The sequence below is a fragment of the Octopus sinensis genome, linkage group LG6 (genome assembly GCF_006345805.1).
Source record: "Octopus sinensis linkage group LG6, ASM634580v1, whole genome shotgun sequence".
Taxonomy (NCBI): domain Eukaryota; kingdom Metazoa; phylum Mollusca; class Cephalopoda; order Octopoda; family Octopodidae; genus Octopus; species Octopus sinensis.
In genome coordinates, this window is record NC_043002.1 from 24924742 (window position 1) to 24942206 (window position 17465).

Here is a 17465-nt window from a genome sequence, read left to right on the forward strand (position 1 = left end):
AACTTTTAAATGATTGCATAACAGCTTTAAACAAGTCTTTATTAAACAGAAACTGCTCCAGGTTACTTTGCAAAGAACAGAGATTATTTTTCCCAATATATTTCACCACACATTTCACACTTTTTTTTATCTTTGTGAACTTGTGTTTTCCATAAATAACCTCAGAAGAAAGCATAGTTCCTTAAACATTCCTATTAATACTAACTCCATATTTAGTTACATGACTTATTATGTCTAGTCACATGACATTTTCTTGAAAATGACTTACCACAGTTTTCACAGTTAAAAGGTCTCTCTCCAGTATGAACCATTACATGGATGCTTAAATTATAATTGGAAGAAAATGCCTTATCACATATTTCACACTGGAAAGGTTTCTCTCCTGTGTGAACAACATTGTGTCTTGTTACATGACATCTTCTTGAGAAGGCTTTACCACAAATTTCACAGTTAAATGGTTTTTCTCCCGTATGTACAGTCATATGTTTGTTTAAGTTATAATTAGATGAGAATGATTTACTACAAATTTCACACTGAAATGGACTGTCTCCAGAATGAAGCATTTTATGCATTTTGAAGTTACTACCAGACATAAATGATTTACCACAAATTTCACAATTAAATGGTCTTTCACCTGTGTGAACCATTACATGCTTTGTTAAGTTACTATTAGATGTACAGGTCTTGCCACAAATTTCACACTGATGGGGACTCATACCAGCATGAGTCATTATATGGTTCTTTAAGTTACTACTAAATGAGAATGTCTTACCACAGATTTTACATTGGTATGGCCTTTCTCCTGTATGAACTGTTCTATGTCTCCTTAAGCTACTATTACAGGAGAAAGCTTTTCTACAAATTCCACAGTGGTACGGCTTCTCTCCTGTATGAGTTCGTAAATGTTCACTTAATTGCCAACTTCTTTTGAACTGTTTATCACAGATTTCACAATGAAATGATTTCTTTTCCCTCTGAACCATTTTGCTTTCCATCAGACTATGACACATTCACACTAATTGACCACAGAATAGTATGGTATTCATTTTGTGTTTGAAAATTGAGAAAATAAAATTTCATATCTTTTATAATGAATCAGCTGAAATCCTCTACATTGGTATTTTAACAAATACATTTCTATGATGTCATCTTTCATTAGCAATCCACTAAGGTGAAAACATTTCCTGAAATACAACAAAAGTGAATATTAACATAGTATTAATAATGGGTGGGGTTTGTACAAAGTCACACACCAGTGGCAGTAACTATGTCATATTTAAGTGTGTTTGTTTGTGTGCATTTATGTGTATGTGTGTGTGTGTATATATATATATATATATATATATATATATATATGTATATCATCATCATTTAACGTTCGCTTTCCATGCTGGCATGGGTTGGACGATTTGAATGAGGACTGACAAACCAGATGGCTGCACCAGACTCCAATCTGATCTGGCAGAGTTATATATATGTATATATATATATATATATATATATATATATATATACATACATGGATATATATATATATATATATATATATATATATATATACATGTATATACATACATGGATATAAAATAATAATGAAATTATTGTATGCAGTGCTCAGGTGCACCACAACTTGTCAGAAAGTGCATATAAAGTACATGCAGTAATGTAGAAATGTCTGGAAAGCGAACAATGTATGAGTCAGATACATGCTTGTGTGTGTATGGAGGGGAGAAAATCAAGTGTAGTGTTGGCGAATCTCAGGAAGCATGGAAGTTTTGAAGGATGCAGTGCTCCGACAACTAACAACCGATGCCAGCAGTTTGTTCCATGCTTCAGCAACTCTCAGCGTGAAAAAATGTTTCCTGAAGTCATGGGAGCTGTGCTGTTTTCTTACTTTGTAAATATGTCCACGGGTGTTAGATGGGTGGAGTTTGAAGAGGTGCTCAGAGTTATTGTTTGTGCGATGGTTGATAATCTTATGGGTGTCTGCCAAGTCAGCTGCCAGACGTCGGAGTTTCAATGTGTCCATGCCCAGGGAAGTAAGGCGTTCAGAATATGGCAAATGCCTGATGGAGGGTATTCTTATATATATATACATGTATATACATACATACATATATATATATATATATACACTCTTTTACTTGTTTCAGTCATTTGACTGCGGCCATGCTGGAGCACCGCCTTTAGTCGAGTAAATCGACCCCAGGATTAGTCTTTGTAAGCCTAGTACTTATTCTATCGGCCTCTTTTGCCGAACTGCTAAGTTATGGGGACATAAACACACCAGCATCGGTTGTCAAGCGATGTTGGGAGGCAAACACAGACACATATATATGCATATACATATATACGACAGGCTTCTTTCAGTTTCTGTCTACCAAATCCACTCACAAGGCTTTGGTCGGCCCGAGGCTATAGAAGATACTTGCCCAAGGTGCCATGCAGTGGGACTGAACCCAGATTCATGTGGTTGGTAAGCAAGCTACTTACCACACAGCCACTCCTGCTATATATATATCATCATCATCATCGTTTAACATCTGCTTTCCATGCTGGCATGGGTTGGACGGTTTGACTGGGGACTGGTGAGCCAGATGGTTGCACCAGGATCCAATCTGATCTGGCAGAGTTTCTACAGGTGGATGCTCTTCCTAATGGCAACTACTCTGAGAGTGTAGTGGGTGCTTTTACATGCCACCGGCACGAGGGCCAGTCAGGAGGTACTGGCAACGCTCAAAAGGGTGTTTTTACATGTCATCTGCACAAGAGCCAGTCCAGCGGCACTGGCAACTCCCTCGCTCGAATGTTGTTTTTCACATATCACCGGCACAAGTGCCACTAAGGCGACACTGGTAATGATCACGCTCAAATGGGGCTTATGTGTCACTGGCACGGGGACCAGTCAGCAGCCCTGGCAATGATCACACTCAAATGGTGCTCTTAGAGCTCCACTAGCATGGATGCCAGACATGTGGTGCCGTCATCGAATTTGATTTCGAATTTACTTGCATCAACAGATCTTTGCAAGCAGAGTTTAGTGTCCAATGAAGGAAATGTATGCATAAGTGGGCTGGTTACACTGGTATCAGCCATGGGTTATGGTCCCACTTGCCTTGCCGGGCCTTCTCAAGCACAGCATATTTCCAAAGGTCTTGGTCACTAGTCATTGCCTCAGTGAGGCCTAATGTTCGAAGGTCATGCTTCACCACCTCATCCCGGGTCTTCCTGGGTCTAACTCTTCTACAGTTTCCCTCAACTGCTAGGGTTTAACAGTTTTTCACACGTCTATCCTCATCCATTCGCACCACATGACCATACCAGCAGAGTCATCTCTCTTGCACATCACATCTGATGCTTCTTAGGTCAAACTTTTCTCTCAAGGCACTAACACTCTGTTAAGTATGCACACTGACATTATACATCCAGCGGAGTATACTGGCTTCATTCCTTGCAAGCTTACGCATATCCTCAGCAGTCACGGCCCATGTTTTACTGCCATATAGCATGGCTGCTCATACACATGCATCATACAGTCTACCTTTTACTCTGAGCAAGAGGCCCTTTGTCACCAGCAGAGGTAAGAGCTTTCCAAACTTCGCCCAGGTTATTCTTATTCTAGCAGCTACACCTTCAGAGCACCCGCCCCTGCTACTGACTTGGTCACCTAGGTAACGGAGGCTATCAACTACTTCTAGTTTTTCTCTCTGGAATGTGGCAGAAGTTGTTCTTTGCACATTTTCAGTGTTTATTGCTACTGAGCATCTGCCACATACAAAAATTATCTTTCCAGTTAGCCTTCCTTTGATATTGCTGCACCTCTTATGTGTCCATAGCTTACACTGGATACATCTTATAGAGTTTCTACGTATGCCTTCTCTACAGATCAAGCAGGGCCATCTACTTGAAGAGATTTGTGCATTGTCTGTCTTCCTACTTATTAGGACTTTGGTTTTAGCTAGGTTGACTCTAAGGCCCTTCGATTCTAATCCTTGCTTCCACACCTGAAACTTCTCCTCTAGTTCTGATAGTGACTCTGCAATTAGAGCAAGTCATCAGCCTAGAGGAGCTCCCAGGGTCATCCTGTCTTGAATTCCTCTGTTATTGCCTGGAGGACTATGATAAATAGAAGGGGGCTGAGGACTGAATCTTGGTGGACCCCTACCTCTACCCGGAATTCTTCACAGTACTCGTTGCCAACCCTCACCTTACTGACAGCATCCCTATACATGGCTTGCACAGCTCTCACTAACCATTCTTCTATCCCTAGTTTCCTCATTGACCACCAGATAAGGGATCGGGGAACCCTGTCAAAGGCTTTCTCCATGTCAACAAAAGCCAGATATATATATATATATATATATATATATATATATATATATATATATATATATGCATATATATGTATGTGTGTGTATTTGGACTACTGGCCCAATATATATAACAATGATGATAGATGTGTATTTGGTCAATAGTCCACAAGTCAGAAAAAGCATACTCTAAAAGAAAATTTGAGCTATTATACTTTTATATTGTCAAGTAGTATATTTAGTATATTCCTGTATGTATAGTATAAAAAAGATATGTAAATATAAATGCATTTTATTGTTTTATGGCCACTAGGAATAACTGCTTTAACAGTCCTAACATTTGTCTTGAAAAATATACCAGAGCAGTCATTATAAAGCTGGCAGAAGTTTATGCTGAGGAATCCACTAAATATTTATAACATACACTCGCTCAGAGGTATTAGCTTCAAAATGTAACGAAAAAGTATCTAGGGGATCTTACAGTCAACTTAGCCTTTCATTCTTCTCTTTGAGGAATTATCTTAAGGACACCACTTGTTAGCTAGCCAATCTTCAATAAAAGCTAAAGAAAAGCAATACTTTAGGTCAAATCAAACTGCATACAGATCAGAACTTTATTAATCTGACATTACAAGTCTGCATATAACAGCTTTTACGTTTTTTTTGGTGCACTAACATCATTTGCCAGACTAATCACCATGCATTATCTAGCTATATATTATATTATATGCTTCCTAGGACTATAAAATATAGTATCAGTTGAGGACTGAAGTCAATTTCATAGTCTTATAAATCATCATTGTCGTTTTACATCTGCTTTCCTTACTGAAGTGGTCATTTCTTCTTTCTCAGATAGACCCAAGGACCACATTTCACTCATAAGTTTCATTTTGAGCTTGGTTTCTACAGCTGAATGACCTTCCAAGCAATAACCACCTTACAGAGTGTGATTGGTGCATCTTATTTGTGGCACTAGCACTGGAGATAATATGTCTGTGACAAGCCTAAAAAGTAATCACAACCCTATGCTTAACAAGATGTATAGAGTGCACTCTTATGTGAATGGAATTATAATAGAAGTTTTTGTATGGTTTATTTTAAATGATAACATTTTTCTTTTTTTACATCCATGCTTCTCTTCACAAAGAAATAATAGATTTAAATCTCAGAGAATTATAGATTTAACCTTTTAGCATTTAGATAATTCTATCAAATGTAATGTTTATTTATTCACATTGTTTTAAATTAATTGTGAATTATTTGATAGCTTTGCAATTCCAATGATTGTTTAATTTTTAGGATGACACTGAGATTCGCGTGAGATGATGGCTGTGACCAGTTTGAACATAAAAACAGGTAGAATATTTAAGCCAAATATGGTCGATTAAAAATACTAAAGGGTTAAACCCATGTTTTTTTTTTTATCAAGAAGCACTTATAGAAGTGGTAAACAAAAACATTTCAACTGAAATTCTGATTAATGCAAAATTCATTCAGCATTCTAGCCTTTTAGTAAATAGTTTTTTCATCACTGATAATTTCAGATCTGGCAATTGTCTATCTTCTTTGCTTATTTGCCAACATAAAATGCTTTAGTACCCTTAACCAATTATTTTATTTTAATTTTTTATAATTATCAGATTAAAAAATGAGGGGAGGAATGACTGATTTTCAGGACCATCATGACTGGGAGAAAGAAGTTATCTGAGGGTTTGGCTCAAATGCTTGTAATAGGTTAGACTCTGCTAAAGATACCCATGGACCAGGTAACAGTTAAAACAGGAAGGGCCAAGTAGTTATGTTAAAACAGATGACTGAGAAAATATGCAACAGTTTACAGGAAAAATTTATTAAATTACAGTGCGTGATTTCAAACTTTAAAATAAATTTTTGAAAATGTGTATTCGTGTGTGCGTGCACGTTTGCTCCAGGCAAACCCTGAATAAGTAGACATAAAAGGTATTCTAGCTATGACTATCCTCTCTCTCTCTCTCTTTTTTCAAGACAGTAGGGTAGATGTGGGTGTGGCTGTGTAGTAAGAAGCTTGCTTCCCAACCACATGGGTTTGGGTTCAGTCCCACTGCATGTCACCTCGGGCAAGTGTCTTCTATAACCTTGGGCCGATTAAAGCCTTGTGAGTGGATTTGCTAGACGGAAACTAAAAGAAGCCCATCGTATGTGTATGTCTCACCACCGCTTGACAACCGATGCTGGTATGTTTACGTCCCCATAACTTAGCGGTTCGGCAAAAGAAACCGATAGAATAAATACCAGGTTTTTCAAAAAGTACTGGGGTCGATTTGTCCAACTGAAACCCTTCATGAGGTGCTCCAGCATGACCGTAGTCAAATGAGTGAAACAAGTAAAAGAATAGAATTTGTATGCTATTTGGTGGGCTTTTCTACCAGCTCGAGCGACCACGCAGAAGCTTCCTAGTTGTGTATAATTTGTGAAATAGTACTCAAGAGATCATAAGTAATGAGTCAGCATAGACTTTATTTACAGCCAATGAGATGAACACCTCATTATTTCAGGCCTGAAATAACCCTAATAAAGGAAAATGACAAGAGCAAAACATTTTCCTAAATGTAACTTTGAGGCATGATACATGTGAACAGTAAAACCCGAAAAAACTAGTCATGTTCTACGGTAGTAAACAGGTAATTCAAAACTTCACAATGAGGAATTTTGCCCTGAGGAGACGATAAAAACCAAACGTTTTGGACAGGACCTTTCGTCAGACAGAGAACGATATATGACAAAAGGGGATCTCATTCATTCACAATGAAATTCCACAAACAGACTACAGTTTGGGCCAAGGTGCTGGACAGTTATTTTAGAACACTAAATAATTTATTTCTTTATTGTCCACAGTGGGCTAAACATAGAGGGGACAAACAAGGACAGACAAAGGGATTAAGTCGATTACATCGACCCAGTGTGTAACTGGTATTTATTTAATCGACCCCGAAAGGATGAAAGGCAAAGTCGACCTCGGCGGAATTTGAACTCAGAACGTAACGGCAGACGAAATACTGTTAAGCATTTCGCCCGGTGCCGGTTGCTTTAAGTCTATTTGGGATATCATTTATATCGTTAGATGATTATATTTATAGTATTTCGGGCGAGACTAAATTTACTGACGGATTTGCATAAAATTAGCGAACAAAGTTGTTCGAAGAGTTGACGTAAAAAAAGGGCAAATAATTAATAAAAATAAAGAACTAGGAGCAAGTTTACCGGAATGGTGTAAAGCCACCAGGAGCACATGTCACACAACACAATACGTTTTAGTTTATTTCTGCAACTAACACACTATTAAAACACAAATTAACGAAGACAGTATAATATAAACCAGCAACACATCAGTGAAACAAGATATCAACGGTAAAATGTTACGTGTAAACATCAACTGTCCAAAGCTATCTTACCTCAACACAACCGCTCTTTAAACATCCTACACACTCCCTTCAATATACTCCTTAAAAGTCCCTTGCCTATTGATAAACCACTATACATACATATACACACACACATACACCCACCTCTGACTTCAAAACTTGTCGCATCTGGGACGAGTACAGCTGTCGACTGGATCTATAACGAAGATGATACCGCCAACTGAACTCTCAAAGGAAGGTGAGGCTTGTTTTTACTGTACGGTGGCAGTATTGAAAGAGTATGTGCGGAGAACTAGAATGGAAGGTTTCGTGACAGGGTCCTTCGTTTCTGGGCCCGGTTTATTAACTTACTCCAGATACCGTCTGAATAGCAAGATCTGGTTGGAGAGGAAGACCCTGCCACAGAGAGAGTATGAGAAACGTTGGAAGGATGTGATGAGAAAGGTGGCTGTCTGTAACCCAGCTTAATGAAAGGGGGAAAAAAAATAGTTGCTGGGCCTTTCAGGCTGCCGGGTAAGAGTTTTAACTTGTTTATATATTTCATTAAAAAAAAAAAAAGGATACATTAAAAGTTCAAGTTAATCGATTATATCATCAAAATTTTTAACACTCATAACATTTTTGTAATTGTTTTTGACCCGTAGTGTCCCATCTACGTACCGATTTTATAATCGTAATAAAGAATTCGTCTTCTCTGGCTTCGAAACATCAACCTCGGGAGAGGAAGTGTTACGGCTGAGAGGAAGTCCAGACCAAACTAACCAAGACTCAAACATCTAGAGAGAGAGAGAATTTGTGTATCGGTATGTGTGTCCTCTCTCTATCCCTTTCCCTCTATTAGCGGAAGAGAGAAAGATATTCAGACTCCAAAAAGGGATTGAGAGGAAATACAAGAATTTCATTTACATACTTACTCTCCAAACATTGCTACTCCTTGTTCTCACCTATAAATGTAATTAGACCACAATTCCTGTACAATTCTTTTTAGTGTCTAATCTTTTGTGATGTTCATTTGTTTTAAATGTTATTTAAATTTAACTGTGCATAAGAATAGAATATAAGAATAAACAACGTACATTAGAAGATTTTTGAGTTTTTTCTTCAAATGATTTGGTTTGGAGGAAGGTTATGCTCATAAGTTTTGGAGTCCCTCTAAGTCCGATGCATGAATGATATGTTGGGAAGGAATTCCATTGAAGTGATGTCCTGGAAAAGAATGGTTGAGCGTAGTGGTCAGAGTGGTTTCTAAGGCGTGGACGCAATATGAGGGATAAGACGAGAAAGGATGAGTTAGCAGGGCTTGAGTAGTGGCCTGAAACCCATCAACTCCGTGTAGCAAAGACATCTAGCAGTTATAAAAGGCAGAGTGAGGAGATATCGTATCTGTGAAACAAAAATTGGAATGTGATGCTGTGCATCAGGTGGTGATTTTTGGAAACAGTAATTTCGCCTTCAACAAATTGCTTCTTTTGATAGGATAATTTTATTTTGTTTTATCTATTTTGTTGTATATCTTAAGAAAGACTTCTTACAGCCCCAGCAAACAAAATGGAGAAGATGTTGCTTGGGAGGGTGGTGAGGGAGATGCACTGGAACAATCACTCTGGTTCACGGGGAGCTCACACTTGTGGACAGATATCTCCACCCCGATAGCAATGAGCAGGGATATGGTGTAGGAGCCAAGAATGCCAGAGATCTCCACTGCTACAAGCTCAACCATAAACCTGTCAATACTTCAACAGTTTGCTTTTTGTGGTACCTTAATTTTGATACAGTGATTTCACATCAATCTGTTGGAAAGCTTTTTTTTTAATGCAAAATTAAATTATTGAGAGAAATGTGGTATTACAAATCCAACCCATTCTAGAAGTAAATAAACATCATAATTTAATGATTGCTTTCCATGCTGGCATGGGCTGGTCAGTAAAACAAGCTGGCAAGCCAGAGAACTGCACCAATGTCTGCTTTGGCATGGTTTCTAAGGCTTGATAGCCTTCCTAACACAAACTAGTTTACAGAGTGTACAGGATGCTTTTTACATGGTACCAGCATCAGCGAAGTCACCAAGTAACTTGCAAAGCAAGACCCCTCAGCTGAGGGAGAGTAGTATTGAGAGAGGAAGTTTTGTGTGTCAGGCGATGAGGTGAGAGTATGATAGAGGGACAGGAAGAGGTGTTTTACAGTAAACAAGATACACACAGCCCCAGCTGGAAAAAAAAGGTGAGAGAAGATACTAAAGAAAATATGTTGGAACATAGCCTCAAATTACAGGAATGTATATATATAGGAGCACTCTGTCGGTTACGATCAGAGCACTCCGTCTGATACAATCAATGGAACAGCCTGCTCATGAAATTAACATGCAAGTGACTGAACAATCCACAGACACACGTACCCCTAACGTAGTTCTCAGGGAGAGTGTGACAAGGCCGGCCCCTTTGAAATACAGGTACAACTCATTCGGAAAAGATTTTTACCCGCTAAATTCGGAAAAGATTCTTACCCACAAAATTTCCTTATAATCGTAATGTATGCCATTTGAAAGGTATTATATAAAATTGCATATAAAAAAAAAAGTATTTTCCTAAAAGTTATGAGGGAAAAACTTGGATCTTGTGAATTTTCCAAAGTCCTCTCCCAGCCCCACTCCCGTTGGTTTCCACCATCGCTTGACACCAATGTTGGTCTGTTTATGTCCCCGAAACTTACTGGTTCAGCAAAAGAGACTGATTGAATAAGTACTAGGCTTACAAAGAATAAGTTCTGATGACTGAAACATGTAAAAGAGTACTACTTCAATTTTCACGGTGCTCCATGATTTCAGGACCCATTCACACACCTGAGCAATTCTTTTCTACTCTAGGTACAAGGCCTGAAATTTTTGGGGAGGGTGCCAGTCGATTAGATCGACCCCAGTATGCAACTGGTACTTAATTTACCTGAAAGGATGAAAGGCAAAGTCGACCTCAGCAGAATTTGAATTCAGAACACACCTGAGCAAGAAAAACATTTACAGAAATGAACTTGCGCAATGTTGTAATAATGAATCAAGGGGTTTAGTCATTACCACCAAAATTAATTTCCCTTGTATTTTCTCTCTTTTTTAGTATTCAATTAAAAGTGAGAATATGTTATTACCAACTACATTAAAACTTTAGTAACTTGATCGATCTGTCATTGAGCCAGGATTTTAATTTCATTTGATACACACTTTGCTATCATTTATATGGAGAGTTGCAAGCGTGGTATATAAAGACAACTTATTTTAATAGAAATTTTATGAGTACATTTCCGTAAATGTTTTTCCTGTCATACCCCTGCCCCACACACACATGCACATATACGTAGGTGGATACATATGGATTAAGTCCCATTTTGGAAGTATGTTAAAGTTTTTATTAGTTTGGAATGAAAAACAAACATAGGTACTGAGCCAGTGACTAAACTTGTAGTATTTTGTTGGGATTTATCCAGTGAATTGACAGCAAGGTAATTGCTGCTATCAGAATAATTTACCTTTAAAGCAAAAAAAAAAGAAGCAAAACCAACATATACAACAGGTATGTAAAATATATTTTGTGTACTTCTTTTACTGTTCAAGCACAAAGATTCTCCGGACATTTAGCTGTTATTTTTAGCACATCAAGTTTTGTGGTGAGGGCTTCACATGCTGTGGTCCTTTTGCAGTTTCACTATAAATCTAAGAATGAGGAAACGGACTAAACAGCCATTCATTTTCACTTTTAGACAGTGGGACAGGGTGTGGATCAATTTTGGAGTTTTTCATAAAAAAATTTGAATTAAAATCTGTTTATCCACCCATCCCCACATTCTTAATATCCATATTTTTCCATGTAGATTGAAAAAACAAATTTCGAAAAAAGTTAAAAATTAAAAATTTGGGAGGGAGGGGGAATTAAAAAGCTTTACAATGTGGTTTTTTGCATATTCAGAATCACCATCATCAAAAACCACATTTTCTCCATTATGTGTATTAACTTGTGCTTACATAAAAAAACATTATCAGAAATTTTTCTGTCACAAAGTGTTATATTTTTCTAAATGTGAACCAATATATGTCCAATTAATCAACTTTCACTCAGAATGGCTTAATACAAATTTCAAAATAGAATATTTTCTCATCTTTAAGAATTACTGAGTGAACTTTGTGTTTTTATTCTGTAAGAATATTCTAAGTCAAAAATCATTGATAGCCAACCAAAAATGTAATAATTTGCATTATTACCAGTACTGTTGTAATAATGACCAAATTATTTAACTTGTAAATAGTCCAGTCCACCAAGCTGTAAAGAGATACTACTGACTCAATGTCCATCATAAGTAACATTAGCATTGTAAAACTGATAAGTGTTAATGGCTTGCAGCATTGAATCTAATTCAGTCAATTAGATTGAATCGAATTTAGTTGTTTTTATAATCTATGGTGTACGTTTGTATGTCTGCCAGTTAGGTTACACACACAAGGTGTGTTAAAAAGTTATCTGACTTTTTTTCCTGTCCTGCCAAAACTAATACCACATGGACAAAATCCTTTGGGTAGAAGGTGACACTGCCCTTCCTGCACATGCATGACAATTTTAGCAGGAGTAGGCTGGATCAGTTCCCAGTTGTTACACCTAGACATATAATGTGCACTCATCAGATTTTCGTTTTCACACAAGATGACAATGCATTGGGCAGAGATATTGCATTAAGTTTTGTCAAAACTCCGGAATACTCAAGATCAAACCATCCAGAAAACTCATCAGGCCTTTGATGATGCCATGAGCAAAACTCAGATCAAGGAGTGATACAACTGCTTCAAATATGGCTGCACCTTAGTGGGGAGCAAGACATGCTCAGACTGGCCATCTACAAACCAAGACGGGGAACCAATTAAGGTTTGGCAAATAGTCATGAAAAACCATCACATAACAACCCAGGAAATTGCTCACAAAGTCAGAATAAGCACAGGATCAGTGCATTCCATTTCAATGGAGGATTTGTGCATACAGTGTCATCAAAATTCATCTTCAAGTGCTGGTAGAGCAGCAGAAGTAACTCCACATGGAAATCACTCAGAACATGCTGGACAGTGCAAACCAGCCCAGACTTCATGAAGGCCATCATCACTGGTGATGGGACATGGGTTTATGGTTACAATCCAGAAACCAATTCCAGTCCTTTCAATGGAAGCATTCATCATCACTAAGGCCCAAATAAGCACGATAGGTTTATAGCTATGTGAAGGTAATGTTAACCTGTGTCTTTGATTCCCGTGTATCATGAATATGCACTACAAGATCAAAGAGGTTAGACATCACCTTTGTGATGCTGTGTGCTGAAAGCAAGCAGACGTAGGTGGCTAAGAATTGGCAACTTCACCATGACAATGTGCTTGGTCATTCTGGCCACATAATCTAAGCTTTCTTGGTCAAGAATAACACACCATTTGCTCAACAGATTCCCTACTTGGTACTACGTGACTTCTGGCTCTTCCCCAAAGTGAATATCATGCTAAAAGGGAAGTAATTTGAGTTCATCACCATCATTTAACGTCCACTTTCCATGCTAGCATGGGTTGAACGACTTTGACTGAGGGCTGACGAACCAGATGGCTGCACCAGGCTCCAATCTTGATCTGGCAGAGTTTCTACAGCTGGATGCCCTTCCTAACGTCAACCACTCTGAGAGTGTAGCGGGTGCTTTTTACGTGCCACTGGCATGGGCGCCAGTCAGGCGGTACTGGCAACGACCTCACTTGAATCTTTTTTACACGTGTCAGTGAAGCGACGTTGGTAACGATCATGCTTGAATGGTGCCCTTTTACATGCCACAGGCACGGAAGCCAGTCGGCTTCTCTGGCAACGATCACGCTCGGACTAGTATTCTACTAGCACATGCACGGGTGCCAGTAAGGCGATGCTGAAAAGGAAATTATGAAAGCGACAGTGGAGTTACATAGCATCCCAAAGGTGTTACCACCAGTAGCAGAACCACTGGGAGAAGTGTATGAACTCTCCAAGGGGAGTATTTTGAAGATGATTAAATAAAATTTGTGAAATGAACAACATTGTTTTTTTGTTATGCCCAAAGGTCAGAAACTTTTTGAATGCACCTCATATTTGAATGTGTATAATGGATACATACATATGGAAAAGTGAACATTAAATGACAATAATACACATATATGGATGTATATAATGAGGGTATATATACATATATATTACTGTTGACATGAGATGATAATTAAGGAGAAATAGATAAAGAACTATATACTGATGTGAGATAATATTTATTTATGCATGTATTTAACAAGGATAGTTGTTATTCCACTTTAACCAATAAAATGAATTTTCTGCCATATCAAGTGTCAATCCAATCAAGTAATCATTTCTTCTGTAAATTACAATTTATTATTTTCATTTGTTTTGTGATTCTGAGTGGTCTGTTCACATAAAATTCTTTTTACATCAGCCAGATGGTATTCTCCAGATTGTTGTTGATGCTTCCACCATGTGTATCTGTGGTATGACTTGTGAAGACTATATCCAGGACATAAAAGACTTAATATACAGTATATCTTGTATATCATAAATTTAGCTCTTGATGCTTTCATGTGCCAGGCCAGTCCTGATTCAGCCAACCAAATATAGAACTCTGAAATCTTTTAATATATCAGTGATGAATTTGAACAATTGTTGATTCAGTTAGGAATATTATTCTGAAGAATACAATATGATCCGTATTAAATCTTAGATCATGGGTTCTTTTGAGATGTCATCTTCATACATGATTTTACATGCTGGTATGGTTCGGATGAATCTGTTTTAGCACAGCATCTCATCATTTCCTTTGTGAGGTTCAGCATCTTGAGATTAACTATCGCCACTTCAACTGGCTCCTTCCATGGGGATTGCTTGATACTTCTTCATCTGCCATCTTTCATACACCTCACATGTACATACCAGTGCAGTCTTTTCTCTCTTGCACACAAAAACTGATTTTTCTAATGCTCATTTTCTCTCTCACTTGTGTTTCATTTCTTGTACACACTGACATTACATAGCCACAGGAGAATACTAGCTTCATTTCTTTCCAGCTGGCATACCACACACAAACATCATACAACATACCCAAAGAAACTTATCAACAGAGGTAATACTTCCCTAAACTTTTTCCACCTGTTCCTAACTCTGGCTATGTTTTTACACCTACTCCCACTCTCCACTGTTCATTTGGTCACCTAAGTAAAAACAACTGTTAACTAATTTTAAGGAGCCTTCTGGATAATTAAAGAACTAAATTTCCTGGGTATTGTTATTGTTAACTACTGAGCATCTGTTGCTTTTCATCGGTCAGTTTGTCTGAAATCCCACTGCACTCATCGTTTATATAAGATGTATTCTGTATAGTTTGGTGGTTCAGTGACACAAGAGTGTCAGCCTAAAGTTTAGTTATTGCTAAGTTGTTACAGTAATTATGACAACAATTGAATGTCTGTATCTACACAATGTCCATAGTTAAGATACTAAAGTCTTCTTGTTAGCTAAAATTACCTCCCTGATCATAATTACAAATTAGTCCTATAATAAATATATCATACTTTAGATATCATAACAAAATATTTACAATCCATGTGTCAAGTATCAATTAATAAAAACTGTTTTTTCTAATACAAAGGTTATATATTTTACACTAATTATCAAAAATGGAAGCTTTAATTTTCCAACTATATTTCTAAAATGAACAACTCTTAAGAAGACAGTAAATTTCAGTTTATTCTGAGAGTCTTAGACATTTGATTGCCATTCCTTCATATTTATTTCTTCTGTTACTAAGGATTAAAAAAAAACCCCAGAAAAACTGCTCCTTCTCCTGAAGAAAGTTGATACTAACACCTGAAACTTTATAAATTGTATATTTCACAAGTAAATATTAAACATGCTATATTGAATTGAAATCATCAAAAAAGTTCAACCTGTATACAACATTAATTCTTCAGTCTGCTTAAAATGAGCTCAACATGCAAATTCCAGGGAAAGTTATTTGGTAGTTTCCCAAATATCTAGAATCATCTACAACAATGGTTTACCCTGTATATATGTGAGGTTCTTTTCTCATTTCTGCATCTAATCAAGTCTGAAGAAACAGACTTCATGGTAAAGCAGATTTATGTTAGTCAATTTTCAAAACAATAAAAACACACTGAAAGCCAGTGAAGGAAACACAATTCTTGTCATATCATTTATAATGTTACTGCTAGTTGTGTTAAACCAACACTTCTCTAGATTTTTGCTTATAAGTGAATTTTCTGTAGATGGTAAAAGTCAGCAGTGTTGAGAAAGAGAGTGAGATTTATTTGCAAATGTCTTCATAGAAAGAAAGAATAAAATGATAACATTTTAATTTCAAAGTTTCATTACAGAAAGAATGTTTCTGAATGTGGGAAATTGTTACAAATGTAGTATTTGTGGGAAAATGTTTACTACAAAATGTAACTTATCTGTTCATAGGTGCACTCATACATGGAGAAAGCCATACCACTGTGAAAAAATATGTAGGAAAACATTTTCTCAGTTTGGTAATTTAACAAGGCATAAACGTATTCACACTAAGGAAAAATAATACAAGTGTGATTATTGTAGGGAAAGCTGTTTCTAATATGAGTCATTTTCGAAGTGAGAAACCATACCACTGTGAAATATGTGGAAAATCATTTACTAAAAATGATCCTTTAACGGAACACAAACGTACTCACATTGTGGAGAAATCAGATTACCATAAAATGTGTGAAACAGTTTTCAATTAAGGGGTATTGGGGTAAAATGACACCTGTGAAATTTGTTGAGGAATTTTTGTCACAATTCGGTCACTTATGTCCCTTCTGCTGGATAAAAATAATAGTTGTGATATTGTGGGAAATCATTTACTGATTGTAGTTATATAACTACTCGTAAATGTAAATTTTATAATGAAGTTTCATTTGAAATATTGCCATTTATGTAAACATAAGTTTTTGTTACACAGAAATAAAACTAAACACTGTGACAATTGAATGTTAAAAATTCAAGTGTAAAAAATGACCTGTGGAATCTGTGGTAAATCAATTTCTGAGACTAATTACTTCTTAGGTAATGCAGATGTGTAACAAGTTATGAATACTGTCATACAAAGCTGTTTTACTACTACTATTTTTGTTGTTCATCCTTGAATATATTAATTCTTAGATGCTATCGTTGCTGTCATTCTAACTACCAAATGAGATCTAAATTCCTAGTCAAAATTTAACAGAATACTTCTTTAATAAAATATGAACCAAACCCTTCTATATGCTACCCATGTCTACTGATTACTCCTCAGCTTTTATGAGAAATTTTTCAACCATTTTACCATTTACTACTAAAAGTAATATTTCAATAAATATTATATTGACAAATATAAACATTTAGCATTTAAACTAGACATATCTGGCATAATTATTATCCCCCATTTTATGTTCAAACCAGCCAGATCTGGCCTCTCACATCTACCTTACAATGTCATTCTAAAAATAAACAATCACATCGTCAAAGTCTTGAAGCTACAAGATAATGCATGATCAAATCAAAACAGTACGAATAAGCCTTACATTTAGAAGAGTAATCTGAATGCTAAAGGGTTAAAATATAAGAGCTGGTATATTTCTATGAAGGTCTACTTGTATTAGACTTATAGTTAGGTGTTACACTTTGTGGGAAAGTATGGTGGGTCA

General features: G+C 36.8%; 1 protein-coding gene across 6 annotated transcripts; it reads right to left on the reverse strand.

The window, feature by feature from the left end:
- Positions 1–10: 10 nt before the first annotated feature.
- On the reverse strand, positions 11–9047 carry LOC115212974 (zinc finger protein 708-like). Of its 6 annotated transcripts, none has more exons than XM_036503747.1 (2): positions 8788–9047; positions 11–1184 (listed from the first exon to the last, which is right to left on the reverse strand). In XM_036503747.1, the coding sequence occupies exon 2, from the start codon at positions 1008–1010 to the stop codon at positions 213–215; it is 798 nt and encodes a 265-aa protein (XP_036359640.1). In that variant the 5' UTR covers positions 1011–1184; positions 8788–9047; the 3' UTR covers positions 11–212. The 6 variants fall into 6 exon arrangements, with proteins under 6 accessions (XP_036359640.1, XP_036359641.1, XP_029637698.1 ...); XM_036503748.1 differs by lacking the exon at positions 8788–9047 and adding an exon at positions 8626–8672; XM_029781838.2 differs by lacking the exon at positions 8788–9047 and adding an exon at positions 8372–8464.
- Between the last annotated feature and the right edge of the window lie 8418 nt (positions 9048–17465).

Bases quoted from the DNA above. Each gene is read 5' to 3' on its own strand.
- LOC115212974 (XM_036503747.1), bottom strand. From the start codon at position 1,010: ATGTGTCATAGTCTGATGGAAAGCAAAATGGTTCAGAGGGAAAAGAAA.